Source organism: Helianthus annuus, chromosome 5 (genome assembly GCF_002127325.2).
Source record: "Helianthus annuus cultivar XRQ/B chromosome 5, HanXRQr2.0-SUNRISE, whole genome shotgun sequence".
In the NCBI taxonomy this organism is placed as follows: domain Eukaryota; kingdom Viridiplantae; phylum Streptophyta; class Magnoliopsida; order Asterales; family Asteraceae; genus Helianthus; species Helianthus annuus.
Window position 1 is genome coordinate 92,988,816 of NC_035437.2, and position 21,174 is coordinate 93,009,989.

The following is a 21,174-nucleotide window of genomic DNA, read 5'->3' on the forward strand; positions in this document are numbered from 1 at the left end:
TAACATTTAACTTTATTTAAATAAAAAAATTAGTTTACGGCAAGGGTAGACGCTTCCGATAGTTAGTAGCTAATGAGTACTCTGAGCAAAATTTGACGTGACGAATGACGGTTGATCGAGATTAAGGTACTTACCCTTAAGTGTTCCTCTTTACATCTTTATATATTTTTTTATTTATTGGTCTATTTTTTGAAAACAACCCCCATAGCTCCGTGAAGGTGATGGCGCTATCATCTTTTTTTTTATCCGATAAAGCCCCTCGTCACGGTGTAGAGGGCGCCATTGGATGCTATGTTTGGCTTTTGGGGGCATATAGCGCCCCACTAAGGTGCTCTTTATCTTAACGAATGGGAAAATCTGTACATTGGGTCACAACAAACGTTAACTTGACCAAACTGTCAGAATAGAATTCCGTTATTTGAAGCTCCGATTTTAGACTCAACAATTGTTCTCAACAAGATTTTGATACATTTTCCATGAATATTAATTAGTTACAAAACTTATATAAAAAAGTTTAGTGGTTTAGATCAAAATCAAACTTAAAACTTTAACTTGTAAGTTATTTTTAACTATTGGGTTGTATATGAAAGTAAGGGGCTGTTTGGCCCAGTCAGATCTGACCAAATAAGCTCTCATTTCTCCTCTGGCCCAGTCAGATATCAATCAATGTCTGATCGAATCAGACCTAACTTGACCTAACTTTAATCATTCAGATGTTTTTTTTTTTTTAACCAAACAGTCTCAATGAACAAACATCTGACCGAATGAGACCCTTTCCCTCTTAATGGTTAAGTTCAGATCCAAACAAACAGTCCCTAATTGTATAGTTCCGACGCAATTTGTACTATTTTTATCTGGTTCAGATAAGGGGGATTCTATTGGCACACCAACCAATCTATCCGCACACTTTGCTTTTTCAATACAGGTCGTATAAGTTCAAAAGTCAAATCTGCATGTGTCAGTTCTTGTCTGATGGCTGACTGGACCTATACGGTTCGTATTGCTTTGGTTTTTTTTAGAATTCAGGGGGTATATACGGATCGTACAGGTCTATATGATTCGTGTTAGCCTACTATACGACCCAGTTTTGACCTATACGATGCGGATAGGGGTAAAATCAAAATTTCATAATTTTATGTTTTGCTTTTTCGATGCGTAAACTCAACCAATACGACCCGTATAGACCTATACGACACGTATAGGTCCAGTCAAATAGAAAAAATCTGACACATCTGTCTTTATTTGAAATTAAAAAAGCAATACGACACATATAGACCTATACGACCTATATTAAAGGTGTCGATTTAAAAATTCGGCTGTGTACCCTCAAATAAAAGTCTAAAAGACAAACAATTAGAATCCCGAATCAATTTGGATATTTTCATGGTAATTCAGGGACAATTTCAAATCTTCTTTGTCCATGTGTTATGATCTTATTGGCTATGTGATTATTTCGACAAACACCTGACCAACCATGTATGTTTTAGTGAAGAATATACTACTTCACTTTTATCCTTCGAAATGGCTCCATATATATTTTGATAATCATTGTATTTAAATATTTAAATATGAGAAAATCACAAAGTTTGTATTATTGATTAGTTTTGCGTATAATAGTTGTTTACTTGTATTTGTTTTTATATATATACATGAATCCACTAATTATTATTATGAAGTCGTTGAAATATTTAACATATCGGATCTATTGATCTTTTTAAAAAGATTGGGGTCCAGGGACCCCGACCTACTCTATGTGAGTCTCCCCCTGCTTGAACCTATGGTCACGTATCTACTTTGATCGTTTATCCAACTTTAATCTCATTATGTACACGTCTGAAGTATATTCTATATATTATACGGAAAATCAGCTTTTTTCGTATAAATTTTATGAATTCTGATTTATCGCATTTTCTATGTGAAATTATGTTGATATTTTATTTGAGTGATTTATTTAGAAAGTCAATTTCATTTTTCCAAAACGAATTGATATTTACTCGATAAATAAGGGTTTGAAGTACTAAACATTCAATATCGTATCAACTTCTCTCGATAGTTTCTCGTTTATAGTTATGCTTCTCTTCGTTGATCTTATCATGTACAATAAAAAATCAATGACTTTACAAGAATGTCACTCTTTGCAGATAAGTTATAGATTTGAACTTTCATCATGTTTAATAGTTAACACCATTGATGATCCAGTGTTTTTTAAACATTAACAATTTGGACGTTGAATCAGTGGGTGCATGGTGCCATTAATTTGCATCAACCGAGAAGATTTACATACATGCCACATGAATGAATGATGTGCTAGCTTCTTCCATTAACAGACATATAGTAGTACTAAAGTTTAGGATCCAAAAACCAACTTTGGTAGTTGTTGAGATATGCATGCAGCTACTACTAACTAGCTAACTAGCTAGCTAATTGTCTTTAACCTATAACAAGAAACAAGATTACCCATGGTGCCACCTGAGCTAGCTCCTCCTCTTGTATCATACTTCAAAATTTGGCTCCTTATTCTCCAACTGACCATTCAATTCTTCATGACCAAAATATATTCAAAATTAAAATCCCATATATAAAAAATAAAATAATTGTTGCTATAAATAAATACACTCACAGTAGTTTAAAGTCCGGTGTGAAGAGGGATTAGTGGGAACATCATTTAGATTGATAGTGGTGGAGGGGTGTGGTTCTGAAAGTGTGACGGTGAGTGGGCGTCTATAGGGAACAGGCTTAAGAGGTGGTACAAGGGTAAGGTGGTGGTGATGGTGGTGGTGGTGGGGTGGGGTGGAGGAGTTAACAGAGGGTGGAGTTGGGACCACAAGCAGATCCTCAACACGAGAAGACATAGAAGATGTGGTGGTGCTGCTGGGGTTTACCATATTTGGCCACAGGAATGTGCCTTGGGGTTTAAAAAGTTTGAACCCACTTTTCAGCCTCTCTATTTTGGCTGCTTTTCCCTCTGCTTTCCGACCACTTTCAGTCCCCGCATCTTTTGCTAGTGTGGCTACAGCTTTTAGCTTTTCTGACTCCTTTTGTGCATCAGAGACTGTGGTGGTAATTAATTCTGTGCTGTGTGTGTTCATCTGGGTTGTCTGTTTACCAACCTCGGCCAGCATCCATGCCTGTGTATATAATACATACATGTTTTAATATCACATCATGTATTGTACCCTCCGATCACATATGTTGTATTCTAGTCTCTATATATATACATGCCAGATTAAAAGTCAACTTTGCATTCAAATTCTAACAATTAAGTATATCTTATAATAATAAATTAATTAACAAAAAAGTGATAGTTATTATTTATAGGAATTTATATAAAAACTTGTAACTTTAAGAGATAAATTAGGAACTTTGTGTTAACTTTGAAAATTGTATATCCACTCTTATAATAAAAAGGCCTTTTAAAGAAAAATGAACATTTTTTTTTTTTTATTTATGAGCATGATTTGTGCTCACTTTTGGCATATTCAAAATTTTAGCTAAAACTATACTACATTAATCCCCATACAAACAGAATGCATCCATTTTGAATTATTTTAAGTACTTTAAACATCTACCTATAGTCATATGGGTCCATATCTTAGAATGGCACAACACGTGTAAAATGTATTTGCATTTATCAAAGTGATCACTAAACCTAGAAATATATATCCTAAGAATACGACCATAAAAACGTACAATTATCAATATCCGGTATTTGTTGTTTATTATGTAGATGCTCCCCTAATGGTGATGGTGATCCTATAAAAGGTGTTGGTCTAAAATTTCCTTATTGTTCTTTTTAGTTCTAGTTTTTTTTTTTTTTTTTTTTTTTTTTTTTTTTTTTTTTTTAACTTTTAATCATCTAAATATGGAGGATGGACCACATTGTATGTATACATAATAATATAAACAGGTAAACACTAATGAAGATCAGTTAAATATATGAAATACATCCATTTTAAAATCTAATATTGTATGTATATAATATTTTGACATAGTTAACATTCCAAAATTTTAAACACTTGACTATCAAGGTAACCCAGAAAATTGTTTAAACCCCTTAACTAATTGCATGAGCTTGATATAATGCTAAGCTAGGTAGTCAACTCCCCAAACAACAGTTTTAGAAAGACTGGTGCATAGAATTTGGTGATGTCATATCAAATTAGCACCTTCTTAGGCATATTTATGGCATTTGATCCGTACGTATGTTTATATATATATATCATTTAACATTAATTAGAAGACTGACCTGTAGGTTCTTTAGGAAATCTGAAGTGACCTTGCTGCATTTATCCTGCCATGGAAAGAAACAAGAATGAAGGTATATGTATTGATAAGACATCATTTCAGAATTGAAAAATGAAACTGTTACCTACCTTATGTGCCTCACTTGTTTCTGACTTTGAATCAAACATATAATTAAAGATTTCAGTTAGTTGTTTAGAAACCGGGTCAACTTGTTCAGAAACCACTATAGCTTGACTTTCATCCTTCTTTAAACTCAACTCCTGGACCTCCCTGTTTACACACATAACCAAACTATCTAAATGAATACATTATCATTTTACTTATATAATTAATAAATTAATTAATTACCTTTTCAGTTTTCCTAATTCCTCCTCATAATCCCTGTGAAGGGACCAAAAAATTAAACCATTGATTAGACCTTCAAACTGTTTTGAAAATGATTATATGATAATAATCTTTTGAATATAGTGAAGTTTTATCACCTTTTGATATTTGAAATTACTTCTTGGAGATTCCTGATTTCTTTTGCCACAATGGGATCTTGGACTAGAGAATCACCGGGCTTCCAACCAGGTGGTGGAATCCAGAAAGGGTCCTTCACTCCAGCATCTTTCCTGATTTTAAGAAGATCTGCACTTTCAAGCCAGTATTCCATTGCACCATCGGCATTGTGTGATCTTCTAAACCGCAATGTGCCACAAGGTGCCACCTTGTTTGCCACATGCTTCAACAGGTGGTCTAATAGTCCAGTGTCACCTATCCTTTTACGCGCTTCAACTCGAAGCGCAGGCCTCGTAATTGGATTCCCAATCATTGCTTTCTTCTCCTTCATTGCTTCTAGAAGACTTAACTCCGCAGCCTTGTACCTTTTATATATAAATGTGTACCGTGTTCAATTAATTAATGTGTTAATGTATAGTTAATGAACTTGAAAAAGAGCTAGGGATCTTTGGTTACCTTTCTTTGGACCATCTATCACTTGGATCTCTGATTACTAACTTCCTGCATCGCTTCATAGGCTTTTTATTTGTCTGCCATAAGTGTTTCACTTGTTTACCCTTTCTTTTTCTCAAAATCCTGGTACATTCAAGACTATCATCTTCAGGTCCATCATCATTCTCCTCCTGATCTTCAACTTCCTCATCTTCTTGGCATTCATCTTTGCTATTTTGTTGTTCAGTTTTCACTTCTTCTTCACCTTGAACAAAGCTTGAAGATGATTGGGTATTGCTGGACTCTTTGGGTCTCCCAATGAACATAACCTGCCTTCTAACCCCCCACCTTATCATATTGTTCTTCAGCTCTCTCGCTACTCCAATGTCCTCAATTTTCAAACCCAAATGTGACCCAAGTTGACTGTTTGTTTTCACCAGCCAAAAACCTTCCAAATGCTTCTTTTCAGCAAATTCTTGAGATGGGACTTGCCGCAAAAGCACTTTTCTTGCAAGCTTAGTTCCCATTACAAACTTCTCATCTAATGCAGGATACATCTCCGTGATTCCATTGCTAAAATAAGTTCGCAATGATAGCATGCTTGGATACCTTATAGCAACATTCAAATCAGTCTTCTCACTTACCTGCAAATTAAATCATCAACAAACTCATGCTCAGTGAAAATCAAAGGGTCTTTCTTTTTTAAACTTATTAAAGTTGCTTGAACCGAGCTAAGCTCGAGCTCCGCTTGTTTATGTAATGCAGAGCTTGGGCTCCTTTTACAGAAAAAACTCATGTCAGTTTGTGTCGAGTCAATGTGTAATTTATGAAAAAAAAATATGAGGGTTAAAATCATACATATTATAAAAATTTGGATTTTAGTTTAAATGAGCCAAGGAGCATAACAAGACGAGCTTGCCTACGAACAAGCTTTTATCGAGTGAGCCAAAGATTCAAGTTTTCCAAACTACCCAGATTAAAGTAACTAATTACCATAACAACACGAGTTGACCTCAGCTGACAAGGAGTTCTAAGAGGAAGGTTTTTGTGATAAATCTCGTACACAGAGCCTAGTTCAATCTCTTCATCTGGGACTTCATCTGCTCCAAACATAATACATTGACCAGCCATTATTGAGAAACGAGAAAGAAAGATAGAAATAGTTTGAATCTTGAAAATAGTGATCATAATTAAAGTTTTATTTGAAATTTGAAACCATAAAGTATACATGAAGTGTACGTACAATCTGCATCAAGCAGTAGTTGTCTGGCCAAAGGTGGTGATTGTCTTTGTGCGCCGTCTAGTACGCTGTTTGTTTCTTGCCTTTTCAAGCTCATTATCTCCTATTTGATTATGATCAGGCAAGATTGCTTTCATTTGGTGTACAATACTATAATAATATGGTAACAAAAATGGCGCGTGTATTAGAGGAGCGTGGGTTAAAGTCTAGAGAGAGAAACAAACAAAACGGCTCACTGTAACTGCAAAAGTAAAATTCTGATTGTAATGAAATGCATTGCCCTAATTATGGCATCATGACAGGTTGAGTGTGTGTGTGTGTGTGAAAGAGAGAGCTTACATTGTTAGCTGTAATAGCGGATCTTTTTGATCTTTTGCGATGATAAGTTTCCATTTTCACTGTTAGCTAACCTGAAAATTTTGAAACCTAAAATGAAATTGATGGACTTATAAAATAAAATTGATAAGGAAATTAGTAAATATTCAACATAATTTTGGTGATTGCATAGATTTATTTGGATTTATCTGCAGTAAAACATGTAACTAACTTATAGGGTTTTGCATCACATAAAAAAGAAATTGTTCTACCAAAGTTATAATCAAACAACTTCTGTGAATAGAAATAAGAGCATTTATAACATAACAACACTTTTTAACATTTAATTCGCTCACAACACACTCTCTCACACACACACATGCTCATACCGTAATCAATGCACACATGAATACGTGTAAAACCCAAAATAACCGGAGAAAACCCTAGATATATGATTTGCGACTATAAGTTGAAGTTATAACAACTAGAAAAGGTCGGAAAAAGCATTAAATTAGCTGATCTACTCCGTGTGTTTCTTCTCAGATCAATCTAGACATGAATGCCATATTTAATACTTAAACCTAAATGAACTTCTAATACTTGCTGATCAATCCTTTTCATCAAAAACAAATTCAGTCAAACTGACAAACTCTATATTTTACCTCAGATCAGTCAATATCAACAGAAATAAATCACTCAAATCGATAAACATGATATTGTACTACACTTCAAGAACAAAAAACAGTCACAAAATCAGTATGACAATCTAGAAACTACTAGAGATATCGAAAAGGAATTTGCGAGACAAAGTTAGTTCATATACCTCGAAACCCTAGAGATCTGGTTAATATACGTGCAGATAGTGCGATGTTTTAACGAGATTCAATGTAGAGTGAAGAACGGAAGAAAAAATGAAGAACAATTTGCTTGATGAACCGCCATGAATATGAATATGAAGCTTTCTGTAAATCCTTCTCGCACAATACTTCTAGAGAGAGTGTTTGTGTGTGTGAGAGAGAGAGAAAGAATGTTTGTTGGTGGGAAGAATTTAGAGAGAGAAAATGGAGGTGCATACGTGCCGCAGCTCTCACGTGTTTATGTAATAAGCATGGATGGCATATGGCAAAATGGTTCCCCGTTTGGAAATTTACCCCTTTCTTTCTTGCGCAACTTTTTTTTTTAATTTTATATAATATAGTTAATAAAATGAATATTTTCTACTAATTTATTTTAACTAGGATTGCGACCCGCCGCAATGCGGCGGGGATTCTTTAGTTATAACTAAGTCAATCTAGGACTCGCACGTTATGTTAAACATGTCAAACAAGGAAAAAATAGACGATGTAAAAACGTTCACCCACACACGCACGTTGCGTCGTGTTAACTTGCAAAATTTAGAACGAAACGTAAAAACGTTAAACCAAATACGCACGTTACGATGTGTTAAGTCACAAAATTTAGAACCAACTATAAAGCGAAAAATTTGCGGAAAATGAAAACTATAAAGGACCAAAGTAGAAAGTAAAAAAAGTTATGAGTATAGATTGCAAAAGATAAAAAGTTTTGGGTTAAAAGTAAAAAAAAAAATCAATTATTTTGGAAAACCCCCAAAGCCAACGTTACGACAACCATATGCATAACCATTTTACTTTGAAAACCCCTCAAAGCACACCCCGCGTTGCGGCGGGGCGTAAAACGGTGTCAAATAATACTAATGTCACACAACCGTCATCGACCACCAACACTGACTCGACCTAGGATATGCGTGTTGCGACAAACCTGTCAAACATGAAAAAATAGAGGTAAAAATGTTGAACCACACATGCACGTTGCGTCGTATTAACTCGAAAAATTTAGAACTATACGTAAAACGAAAATTTGCGAAAGATGAAAAGTATAAGTGACAAAAGTTGTGAAGTTAAATTGCAAATAATGAAAAGTTTTGGGTTAAAGTTAAAAAAAAACAAATTATGTAGGGTTAAAATTGTAAAAAGTAAAAACCTTTGGTTTAAAACTAAAAAATCATTTTTTTTTAAAAAGCCCCAAAGCACAATGTACAATTGATAATGCACAAAAAAGTTGCAAACTTATATATGGAATAATATACATGATTTCGATTTTGATAATATATTAGCTAATAATAAACCGGTCACACATGGGAAATTTTATTTTTATTTTTGTCTTTTATACACACGTCACTAGCAATCTAATTACATATCGTTTTCAAACAACTGTTCGTGTTTGCACTAAACAACCGTTTGAAGGTTGGGAATTGCCTCATAGCCACCCCTACTTTTCAAGGTTGAGATTCGTCGAGCGACCCTTTGAAACCTAGGGCTTACATCATAGCCCCCTTATTTTTAAACGGTCGTTTGAGTTTTTCGTCAAGCAGTCATATTTGAGTTGAGCTTAGGGTAGTGGCTTAGGATTAGTAGGGCCTTATATTTTATATTTCTCGCTTTTGGAGCAAGTAGTTTACCAACAATAAAATGATATAAAAAATTGGGTTTTTAAGGATTTTTGGAGGGTGATGAAGCAGTGGATAATCTGGGGATTAGTCCACGGGTCGAGCTTCGTTAAGTAGGGTTAATCCCTTCTTTCCTCGATCGATGGTCGGGTCGTCCTTGTGACAACCCTCACTAAACCAGGTATCCGTACGACTTAATTAATAATTAATTACTGCTTAATTACTGTGCTAGCTTGAAATTACTGATGAACTGCTACATGGTTTCTGATACTTGTATATTCCTGCATCATACTTTACATACCATCACTACATTATTTACATACTGAGCCCTAGTGACAAACATGATGCACAAAAGCACAGTAGCACTATGAACGGATAACCTATTGAACATGCTGATAAAGCCAGCACCGGGCAGATATTGCCTCTAAGGCCTGTATGAGCCAGAAAGATTTTACTACACCCATAAGTGAGTGTAGGGATATCAGGGTTGTAGAACTGCGTCTCTAGGAATAAGATACAATGACAGGATGTGCCTAAAACGGACACTAAGCACAAAACTCAGCACTTTAATTAACAAATCAGCTTTTAGCTAACTAATAAAGTGCCAAAACATGAGAAAAATATTACTAGACACTTTCCAAAGTGTCAGGAATAAGTTGTGTCACTAAAAAGGGGATTAACGACACTTAAAAGCTTTGTTAAGCACTTTAACGGATTACTATCCAACCGAACAACCGGACTATACCCGGAACATGAAAATATTGCCATAAACATTATTTGTCTTTTTCTGAGCCAGTTAGGGTCCCTGAATACCCTAATACCCGCCATAAAGCTCAACGCACAACTAACCGGGTTAACTACTTAACTAACCTAACATATCTAACTAATAACTAATGATTAGATACAATCCAACCAAGAACCCCCCCTAGAAACCGTCCCCATCTAGGGGACATGCATGGTACAACTTTGATTATTATAATCTAGGATGTTTAAAATCTAAGAGGCACAAGATCCTTTGGGTTATGGCTAAACTTTTGTCTATAAGTATCATTCTTTGTATCAAGAACATTCACATTCCATAACCTCACAAACACACATCTCTCTCTTGCTCTAGAGCTTTCGGCCGAACATCCCCTATATACATCCATCCATTTTCGAGTTTGTTCATCACATTCCAACAACACATAAGTGTCAAGGATCACGCATAAGGAGTCTTGGTGCACTCGGAGCTTGAAGGACCTCATTCTCTTGCTTTTATCCACCCTATTTGCGCTTAGATTCTTCCCTAGCCTCGAGCTAGTGGTATCTTACTTAAGACACCTTCTCGAACTATTTTGAAGTGGTTAATATGATGTGTAACGGTTGAAACTCGAAATCTTACAAGATGATGCTTTAAAGTTTACTAAAAGCACTTAAAAAGATGGTTAAAAGCTCATATGATGTGTAAATGTTGTAGTAATTAAATTGTGTGGTTATTCGGACCCGATCTATGTTGTGGTAGCTCGGATCATCATTTAACCTGGGTTGGTCATGATCATGGATCATGACATAAGATTGTTTTGAATGAAACAAGGGTTAAAAGGTGAAACTCTACCATAACGAATCATGAACTTGTGTAAAAGCGTTTTTACTTGTAAAATAGTGTTTAAAACTAGTAGATCTACGGATCTACAAGTGGTATTTTCAAAGGACCGGGTGTTAAGAAAATCATGTTTTCTAAAGATGGATCTTACACTAACAAGAATGATTTTTAACACACAAGTGTGTAAACACTTGCGTAACACAAAGATCCAACAAAATAACAATTTTTGTAAAATTTACAAGAAGATGTAAAGACGGGATTTCTTTAAAAGCAAGGGTTATACGAAACCGGACTAGTTTATATAAAGATCCACTAAAAGTAATGAGATTTACTTCATATTTTTGAGTAAATCACAAGTTCATGAAATCTTTGCGATTTACATATTATTTAACTAGTTGATGCGTTGAATATTGTTTTGATTAAATAAGAAAATTGTTGGATCGATTTGTAAAAGAAAATGATACGCTTGAAAGCGTGGCCACCTCCAGTTACAGAGGAAACTCTGGCGAAATTTTTCCAAAACCTAACACTTAGAATTATTTTCACTACAAGTGTTAGAAATACTTTTCGACATGTTCTCAAAATATAAGTTTCGCCACGATTTTATCTACAAAATATCGGAGGTGGATTTTCACAAAATTAAACGTGATAAATATACATTTAGTAAATATATTTTTCACAACGCTACTTGTTATTTATTTTGTGAGGTATATAATATTATTTTTAGGGTAAAAATAATATTATCGAACGTAACGAATCCAAAATAATACGAACGCTTTCACGATAAACATATAAGTTACACCGGTAATTATTATTACCACTCGATCGTTAAAACGTAACTTACGCATTGTACGAAAATATTTATGAACGCGTATTTTTGTCAAGGTATTATTTTGGGGAAAATTATGTGAAGCAAAAATATAATATTTTTGAGAAAAATATTTATATTTTGGAGTTAGAAATAAGATATATTTTTAAGAAAGACTTAATAATATATTTCGTACGCACATGTATTAAATCCCCCATCCTTGGGAAGGAAAATAATTACCAAGTATGCACAGAATGTAAACACGAAATAGTTGTCTAACTATTTCCCAAAACTTAAACCATAAAGCTAAGGCACGGCCGTCCGTCTAATAGAGTTAGCACATGTAGGTCGTTGCACAGCTGCTTGACTTGGAGCATTACTTGGTAGAGACGCACCGCTGTGAGTTCATGTCCCCCTTTTCTCTTAACTGTTTTCACTTTTCTAAACTGCGGGGGTGAAATACATGTTACTATGATTATGAATACTTTATACATGGTATGGTTAGCGTAAGGAGGGTTACTATTTAGATCATGTGAATGGGTAGGCGGAAACTTGAGGTCATTAATCCTCAGGGTAGGACCGAGGGGCAGGAGCGATAGATCTATTTGGGTGTAGCGAGCCCAGTCCCAGGCCCAGCATAACGGACCTCGGGATGACTTTGTACCCGGCGCATAAATCTGCTAGGTTTGAGCCTTCCTACTTGCATTTCACACATATCAATGGCCTTGCAAACCATTGGTGATCTCTTTTTCCTTATTTGCTACATACCAAGATTTTTATACAAACAAAGGTTTACTTGCTCACTTACACATGAACTCGCTCAACATTATTGTTGATTTTTCAACTTACATGTATTTCAGGGGATTAAAGGATCTGGCACGGTATGGCACGTTTTCCCGCTGCACTAGTACGAGGTCGTCCGGGTTTAGGGAAGGTGACTCTTTCCTGGACAAGTCACAGTCCTTAAACCATGTTTGTGTTATGATGATGTTTGTGTTTGTTGGACAATGTTTATGTTGTTAGGGTATGTTCCGTTAAAACAATGTTGTTGTTTTTGGATTTTAAAACTTAATTGAATGGATGATCTTGCATGGTTTTTATTCATATAGCTTTGTTATGGTTAAGCTATGGTATTAAGAAGTCACACCAAATTAACCACGCTTCCGCAAAGCCAGGGTGTGACAGCTTGGTATCAGAGCTCTGATCATAGCGAACTAGGATTCCTTCTCGAGTCTAGACTATGATCACTAGGGCTCTCACGAAAACATTTTTACTGCATACCACTTAAGTCCAGATCCAAAACGTTTTTTACAAACAAATGTTGAGCACATTTTGTTTATTTATTTTTAGGCTCAGTCTTGGAGGCTGAGGCTCGGTCTTGGAGACCGAGGCTCGATCTAAGAGATCGAGGTAGATAGCTAGTGAGACTAGGATGAGTAGGCTCAGTCTTGGAGGCTGAGGCTCGGTCTTGGAGGCCGAGGCTTGATCTAAGAGATCGAGGTAGATAGCTAGTGAGACTAGGATGAGTAGGCTCAGTCTTGGAGGCTGAGGCTCGGTCTTGGAGGCCGAGGCTCGATCAAAGAGATCGAGGTAGATGGCTAGTGAGACTAGGGAGAATAGGCTCAGTCTTGGAGGCTGAGGCTCGGTCTTGGAGGCCGAGGCTCGATCTGAGAGGTCGAGGTAGATGATAGAGCAGTCTTAGAGACTGGGAGGAATTTGGCTAGTGGGACTAGGAATGTCAGTCTAGGAGACTAGGAGGCTAGTGGGACCAGGAGAATTATTTGATTGTTTATTGTTGACTAACATGTTTATATGATTATATGATTGATTGTTATACGTATATGTGTTTGTTACAAACGTCATGCTTTCATCATGTACTAGAAAGATGGACACTACGAACCCATGGCCATAGTATCAGACGACATAGTTTCATCGGAGCACGAGGTGTACATTTCCGATACTACCAGCACAGGCGATGACGACTTTCAGCCCTTTTGCGCTGCCTGATGTTGTAGCAGAGCCTGCTGATGGCCATCCTGTTGGGAATTTGCCACTCGCGGTGATCCCTGCTCCTGTGCCCCTTGCCGCATATCCTGTTGTTGATATGCCCCCCCCCCCGACGTAGCCTCTGACGACGATAACGATCTACTAGAGGAGGACCCATTCGAGGGCGAGGCCATATTGCTGCTGGTATTAGCCTACTGCTTGCGGACGCTCCTGCAGGGGAAACTCATGCCCATTCCCCTGTCCTAGACTCATTTGAGTTTCTGACATCCGCATTTTCGCATATACAGGGAGTGCAGCACCATTCACACAACGCCGACCCTGATACGGCATCATCAGCTGCACCGGTTCCCGCACACAGCTTTGAGTTTGATCACAGTATTGAAGGTGATCTTGTTCTTCCACCCGGTTTTGATCCAGACCATGACCTTGAGTTCATACACTTAGACCAGCCCTTGGAGGATCCTGTAACCCTCTGTGATGGTTGATCCAGCTGATTTTGAGATGGAGTTTGTTGATCCGGAGCCAGCCGTGGCGCATTGGAGCATGACCCTGTTCATGCCGATGCACCTGCTGTTGCTCCTTGATTGATCAACTGCTTGGACGAGAGAAAATTTGGGGTAACTGTGCAAGACAATTTATTATTACGGGGGCCCACGTAATAACGACTTGTAGTGCACAGAAATCCTGGTAGACTCTGCGGGTCAAGCTAATGAAAACCAATGTGGCAGGAAATAACTCGAACACGAATGACCAAGGCGATGAAGCCTCGAGTTCATTCTATTTCAAGCAAGAAGCCAAATTTGCAAGCCTATGTAAAGGCTCAGAAATTTATTTCCCCACCCATACATTGAGTATATTTACGTGTAAAATTGGGTGAGTACATGATGGCTTATGGTGCTATGTATCTCATAGACAATTGGGAAGTTGTCTAACCCACTTCATGCCATTTCGACAGAAGAGAATGCCACCCAGGCGTGACACAAATGCCAGTATGTTGCCAAGGATAGAAGCCGAGCTGCAAAAACGCATCTCACAGGCAAATGCATGACATGAAGCACTCCGCTCTAAGCACAGCGATGGCACTACTGGAAATAACCCCCCCCCAACTGACCGCACCTATAAGCAGTTCCTGAACTGCAAGCCTTTGAACTTCGTCGAAACAGGAAGCGCCATTGCATTTGTTCGTTGGTCCGAAAAGATTGACTCCATTTTAAGAATGACTAACTATTCGCCCCAACAGAGTGTTACCTTTACCTCGGGGTCATTTCTAGATGGCACACTCTCATGATAGGATCTTCGGATTCAGACCCTTGGTACAGATGCTGCTTATGCACTGAGTTGGGACGAGCTCAAGGAAATGATTAAGGAGAAATGTGGTTCTAAGACTGGAATAACCAAAGCTTGAGATGGAGTCCTGGAATTTGAAAATGGACGAACCAGAGATTCCTGAACATGTCCAGCGATCGCACGACTTGCCTAGGGATGTCCCCTACTAAGTCATTGATGTTGTATGATACAGTTGGGTACCTGTAAACCTTACATTTTGGTCTCGATTTGTGGCAATGCAATCGCAGAGATCTATTGTTCTATGACATGGGATGTTATGTGGCTGATTTATTATAACATGAGATGTTATGTGCTGATATTGTTAAATACATGCGTACATGTCACTTACTATGGCCTGACCGACGTAAACACATCTTTAGAAGATGCCGCCGAGACGTCAAGAACCGCAAAAGCCTACCAATCAGGCAGAACTCCAGCAGATCATTGCTGCTGCCATTGCATAATACGCCGTCTCTCAGGGAGGGATTAGTGGAAGCAACTCTGGCAACACTGGCAACAACAACCCACCTCATGGTAATACTAAGTCATTTAGACATACCATGACCTAAATAGGATATCTATAGCAAAGATGCTAATGCCGTTCACATGTTATACTGTACGTGCAGGGTGCACCTACAAGCAGTTTCTGGACTGCAAGCCAGTCAACTTTGATGGCATAGGAGGTGTTGTCGCCTTTGTTCGATGGGCTGAGAAAACTGAATCTGTTCTTCGCATGAGCAAATGCGCACTAGATCAGCAAGTCACCTATATCTCTGGGCTATTCTTGGATGGAGCCCTATCTTGGTGGAATTTGCAAGTACAGACACTTGGTGAAGCTGCTGCCTACGCGCTGACCTGGACAGAACTGAAGGAACTTATGCGCAAAAAGTACTATTCCCGCGCTGAAATCCAAAGATTGGAGACAGAGTTCTGGCATTTAAAGATGGAAGGTCCAAAGATCGCAGAATACGTTCAGAGGTTTCATGACTTATCGCATGTGGTACCCTACATGGTCACTCCGGAGTTCAAAAGGATTGAACGTTTTATTTGGGGTAGCTCCTCAAATCATAAGCATGGTGACCTCCTCCAAGCCTGCGACTATTACTGAGGCGATTGATTTGAGCATGGCTCTCACCGAGGAAATTATTCGCCTGAACAAGTTTGATGAAGCTGAGCCAAAGAAGAAAGAGACTCATGTGGAGTCATCAGGAGGTAACAAACGGAAGTTTTCAAACTTCAAGCAAGGAACTAGCGGTGTGGTTAAGAAAGGGGAATCAAGCACGCCAGCTCAGGTTACAGCTGGTAGTGGGAAAAAAGGAAAAGGATACATGGGCGCCCAGCCCAAGTGTAATACCTGCCAGCGCCACCATTCTGGCCGTTGTGGTTTGAAAGTTTGTGAAGCTTGTGGAAAGACTGGCCACTTGAAGGATTCTTGTTGGGCCATAGCTGGCCAAAGAGGCCAGGGAGGATTCGGAAACAGAAACACCAACCGGGGCGGAAATGGAAATCGCCCACAAGGGAATAATGGAGGTGATGGAAATAGAGTCAACAATGCTAATCAAGCGGGCACTGTAAATCGTAACCAGAGGAACAATCAAGTTGGAAATGGTGGTGGAAATGGGCAAAGGCCCGGATGCTTCAACTGTGGTGATCTTGGGCATTACAAGAGGAACTGCCCGGAGTTAAACCAAGCCCGTGGTAGAGTGTTTAACATTGAAGCAAGGGAAGCACGCCAGGACCCCAATGTCGTTACTGGTATGTTCCCTGTAAACCAACGCTATGCATCCGTTTTATTTGATACTGGCGCCGATTATAGCTTCGTGTCGTTAGAGTTTAAGAATATGCTTGGTTTAGCTGCTAGTAAATTAGATATTCCACACTCGATCGAATTGGCTAATGGAAAGTTGGTAGAAGCCAATGAAGTTATCAGAGATTGTGTGATCGAATTGGGAGAGCGTGAGTTTGCTCTGGATCTACTACCAGTCCAGTTGGGAAGCTTCGACGTGGTGGTAGGAATGGATTGGTTGTCAAGCAACAAGGCAGAGATAGTTTGTCACGAAAAGGTAGTCCGTATCCCAACTGAGGATGGTGAGACCATCGTGGTTCACGGAGAGAAGCGTGATACGCCGTTAAGGATTATCAGCTGCTTGAAAACGCGAAAATGTTTACAGAAGGGATGTGTTGCCTTTCTGGCACACATTGTAGATAAGAAAGCTGAAGAACCGAAGATCGAAGACATCCCTGTCGTGAGGGAATATCCAGAAGTCTTCCCAGAGGACTTGCCTGGATTACCGCCTCAGAGACAAGTGGAGTTTCACATCGACTTAGTTCCAGGCGCCGCGCCTATGGCTAAGGCACCCTATAGACTTGCTCCGTCTGAGATGCAAGAACTGTCGACATAACTTCAGGAGTTGTTAGACAAGGGATTTATCCGACCAAGCTTCTCGCCTTGGGGAGCTCCGGTCTTGTTTGTCAAGAAGAAGGACGGTAGTTTTCGTATGTGCATTGACTACCGGGAGTTGAACAAGTTGACGATCAAGAATAGATACCCTCTGCCGAGGATCGATGATCTGTTTGACCAACTGCAAGGTTCAAGTTTTACTCTAAGATCGATCTTCGATCTGGATACCATCAATTAAGGATACAGGAGGAGAGTATCCCGAAGACAGCCTTCAGAACTCGATATGGACACTACGAGTTCCTGGTTATGCCGTTTGGGTTGACAAACGCACCTGCAGTGTTCATGGATTTGATGAATAGAGTTTGCAAGCCGTATTTGGATAAATTCGTGATAGTGTTCATTGATGACATCTTGATTTATTCAAAGACGAAGGCTGAGCATGAACAGCATTTAAGGGCCATTCTGGAATTGCTGAAGAAGGGAACAGCTGTATGCCAAGTTCTCTAAGTGCGAGTTTTGGTTACGAGAAGTCCAGTTCCTTGGACACGTGGTGAATGGAGATGGAGTTCATGTTGATCCCACAAAGATCGAAGCGATCAAGAATTGGGAGACGCCAAAGACGCCAACCGAGATTTGACAATTCTTAGGTTTGGCTGGTTACTATCGAAGGTTTATTGAGGATTTTTCAAAATCGCTCAACCATTGACGCTCCTCACGCAGAAAGATAAGAAGTTTGATTGGGGAATCAAACAGGAAGAAGCGTTCCAGATATTGAAGGATAAGCTTTGCAATGCGCCAATCTTAGCACTACCGGAAGGTACGGATGATTTTGTGGTATATTGTGACGCTTCGCGTCAAGGATTGGGTTGCGTGTTGATGCAACGCCAAAAGGTTATTGCTTACGCGTCACGCTAGCTGAAGGTACATGAAAAGAACTATACCACTCACGATTTGGAGCTTGGCGCAGTGATTTTTGCTTTAAAGATCTGGAGACACTACCTTTATGGTACGAAGTGTACAATCTTCACAGATCACAAGAGCCTCCAGCACATATTCAACCAGAAGGAGTTGAATATGAGACAAAGACGATGGGTTGAGCTGTTAAATGATTACGACTGCGAGATAAAGTATCATCCAGGGAAGGCGAATGTGGTCGCCGATGCCCTAAGTCGAAAGGAGAGGATCAAGCCCATAAGGGTTAGGGCTTTGGAAATGATAATTCAGACCGATCTTTCCTTGCGCATTCGTGCCGCGCAGAAAGAAGCTCTCAAGGAAAGAAACCTTGAGGAAGAATATCTCCGTGGGATGGAGAAGCTATTGGTACCAAACGGGGAAGGAACGTTATGTTTTGAGAAAAGGATTTGGGTTCCTTTGTTTGGAGGTTTAAGAAAAGTTATTTTCGATGAAGCTCACAAATCTCGATACTCTATCCACCCTGGAGCGGCTAAGATGTACCAGGACCTCAAGGATTATTATTGGTGGCCTAGGATGAAAGGCGATGTGGCCGTTTATGTGAGCAAATGTTTAACATGCGCCAAAGTTAAAGCGGAATACCAGAAGCCTTCAGGACTTCTGCAACAACCGGAAATTCCCAAGTGGAAGTGGGAACAAATCTCCATGGATTTTATTACGAAGTTGCCAAGAACGCCAAGAGGCCATGACACTATTTGGGTAATAGTGGATCGATTGACAAAGTCAGTGCACTTTTTACCTATCAGAGAGAAGGATAATACGAGCAAGTTGGCCGAAATTTACATGAAAGAAATTGTTACACGCCATGGAGTACCTCTCTCCATCATCTCTGATAGAGACGGCAGGTTCGTATCAAGGATTTGGCAATCCTTCCAAGAAGCTTTTGGCTCGCAATTGAATATGAGCACCGCATTTCACCCACAGACCGACGGGCAAAGCGAACGGACGATACAAACCTTGGAAGACATGCTGAGAGCATGTATGATGGATTTGGGCGGTAGCTGGGATAAGCATTTGCCTTTGGTTGAATTTTCATACAACAACAGCTACCACACCAGTATTGGTGCCGCGCCATTCGAAGCTTTATATGGGCGCAAGTGCAGATCACCGCTTTGTTGGTCTGACGCAGGTGATAGACAGTTGGTTGGACCTGATGTGGTCCAGGAAACCACAGATAAGATCGCACAGATCCGAGATCGCATCAGTGCGGCTCGTGACCGTCAGAAAGCCTACGCGGATCGAAAAAGGAAACCTCTGGAGTTTGAGATAGGAGATATGGTTTTGTTGAAGGTATCACCCTGTAAGGGTGTGGCACGCTTCGGGAAGCGTGGGAAGTTGAATCCGCGGTATATTGGCCCGTTCAGAATTCTGGAAAGAATTGGGTCCGTAGCATACAAGTTGGATCTACCTGCCGAACTGAATGGTGTTCACGATACGTTCCACGTATCAAATTTGAGGAAGAGTCCAACGCAAGATACCGTTGTCATTCCTACCGACGAAATTCATGTTGACGACACGCTCCACTTCGTTGAAGAACCCGTTGAGGTTACGGATAGGAAAGTAAACAAGACCCGCCGGAGCAGTGTCAAGCTCGTCAAGGTTCGTTGGAATGCCAGACATGGTCCTGAATACACCTGGGAACGTGAGGACCGAATGAAAGAGAAATACCCCCACTTATTTCCCAAGAACCCTGCGACTAGAAGCAGAACTTAAATTTCGGGACGAAATTTTTCTAACGGGGGGAGAATGTGACAACCCTCACTAAACCAGGTATCCGTACGACTTAATTAATAATTAATTACTGCTTAATTACTATGCTAGCTTGAAATTACTGATGAACTGCTACATGGTTTCTGATACTTGTATATTCCTGCATCATACTTTACATACCGTCACTACATTATTTACATACTGAACCCTAGTGACAAACATGATGCACAAAAGCACAGTAGCACTATGAACGGATAACCTATTGAACATGCTGATAAAGCCAGCACCAGGCAGATATTGCCTCTAAGGCCTGTATGAGCCAGAAAGATTTTACTACACCCATAAGTGAGTGTAGGGATATCAGGGTTGTAGAACTGCGTCTCTAGGAATAAGATACAATGACAGGATGTGCCTAAAACGGACACTAAGCACAAAACTCAGCACTTTAATTAACAAATCAACTTTTAGCTAACTAATAAAGTGCCAAAACATGAGAAAAATATTACTAGACACTTTCCAAAGTGTCCAGGATAAGTTGTGTCACTAAAAAGGGGATTAACGACACTTAAAAGCTTTGTTAAGCACTTTAACGGATTACTATCCAACCGAACAACCGGACTATACCCGGAACATGAAAATATTGCCATAAACATTATTTGTCTTTTTCTGAGCCAGTTAGGGTCCCTGAATACCCTAATACCCGCCATAAAGCTCAACGCACAACTAACCGGGTTAACTACTTAACTAACCTAACATATCTAACTAATAACTAATGATTAGATACAATCCAACCAAGAACCCCCCCCCCCTTAGAAACCGTCCCCATCTAGGGGACATGCATGGTACAACTTTGATTATTATAATCTAGGATGTTTAAAATCTAAGAGGCACAAGATCCTTTGGGTTATGGCTAAACTTTTGTCTATAAGTATCATTCTTTGTATCAAGAACATTCACATTCCATAACCTCACAAACACACATCTCTCTCTCTTGCTCTAGAGCTTTCGGCCGAACATCCCCTATATACATCCATCCATTTTCGAGTTGTTCATCACAATTCCAACAACACATAAGTGTCAAGGATCACGCATAAGGAGTCTTGGTGCACTCGGAGCTTGAAGGACCTCATTCTCTTGCTTTTATCCACCCTATTTGCGCTTAGATTCT

The 21,174-nt window shown here is 39.2% G+C and overlaps 1 protein-coding gene across 2 annotated transcripts; it reads right to left on the reverse strand.

Moving 5' to 3' along the window:
• Positions 1-2,219: 2,219 nt before the first annotated feature.
• On the reverse strand, positions 2,220-7,815 carry LOC110940665 (protein DYAD). Of its 2 annotated transcripts, none has more exons than XM_022182222.2 (11): positions 7,557-7,815; positions 6,758-6,828; positions 6,422-6,521; positions 6,172-6,278; positions 5,203-5,822; positions 4,728-5,111; positions 4,594-4,626; positions 4,374-4,515; positions 4,247-4,291; positions 2,621-3,128; positions 2,220-2,539 (listed from the first exon to the last, which is right to left on the reverse strand). In XM_022182222.2, coding segments are annotated over exons 2-11 (1,995 nt in total). In that variant the 5' UTR covers positions 6,812-6,828; positions 7,557-7,815; the 3' UTR covers positions 2,220-2,537. The 2 variants fall into 2 exon arrangements, with proteins under 2 accessions (XP_022037914.1, XP_022037915.1); XM_022182223.2 differs by having other exon boundaries at positions 6,422-6,568.
• Between the last annotated feature and the right edge of the window lie 13,359 nt (positions 7,816-21,174).

Excerpts from the sequence above, each read along its gene's own strand:
- LOC110940665 (XM_022182222.2), bottom strand. The coding sequence starts at position 6,811 with ATGGAAACTTATCATCGCAAAAGATCAAAAAGATCCGCTATTACAGCT. Across the intron at positions 6,279-6,421 it reads ACTACTGCTTGATGCAGATT|ATGAAGTCCCAGATGAAGAG; the intron begins GTACGTACACTT and ends TGTTTGGAGCAG. Across the intron at positions 4,292-4,373 it reads AAACAAGTGAGGCACATAAG|GATAAATGCAGCAAGGTCAC; the intron begins GTAGGTAACAGT and ends TTTCCATGGCAG.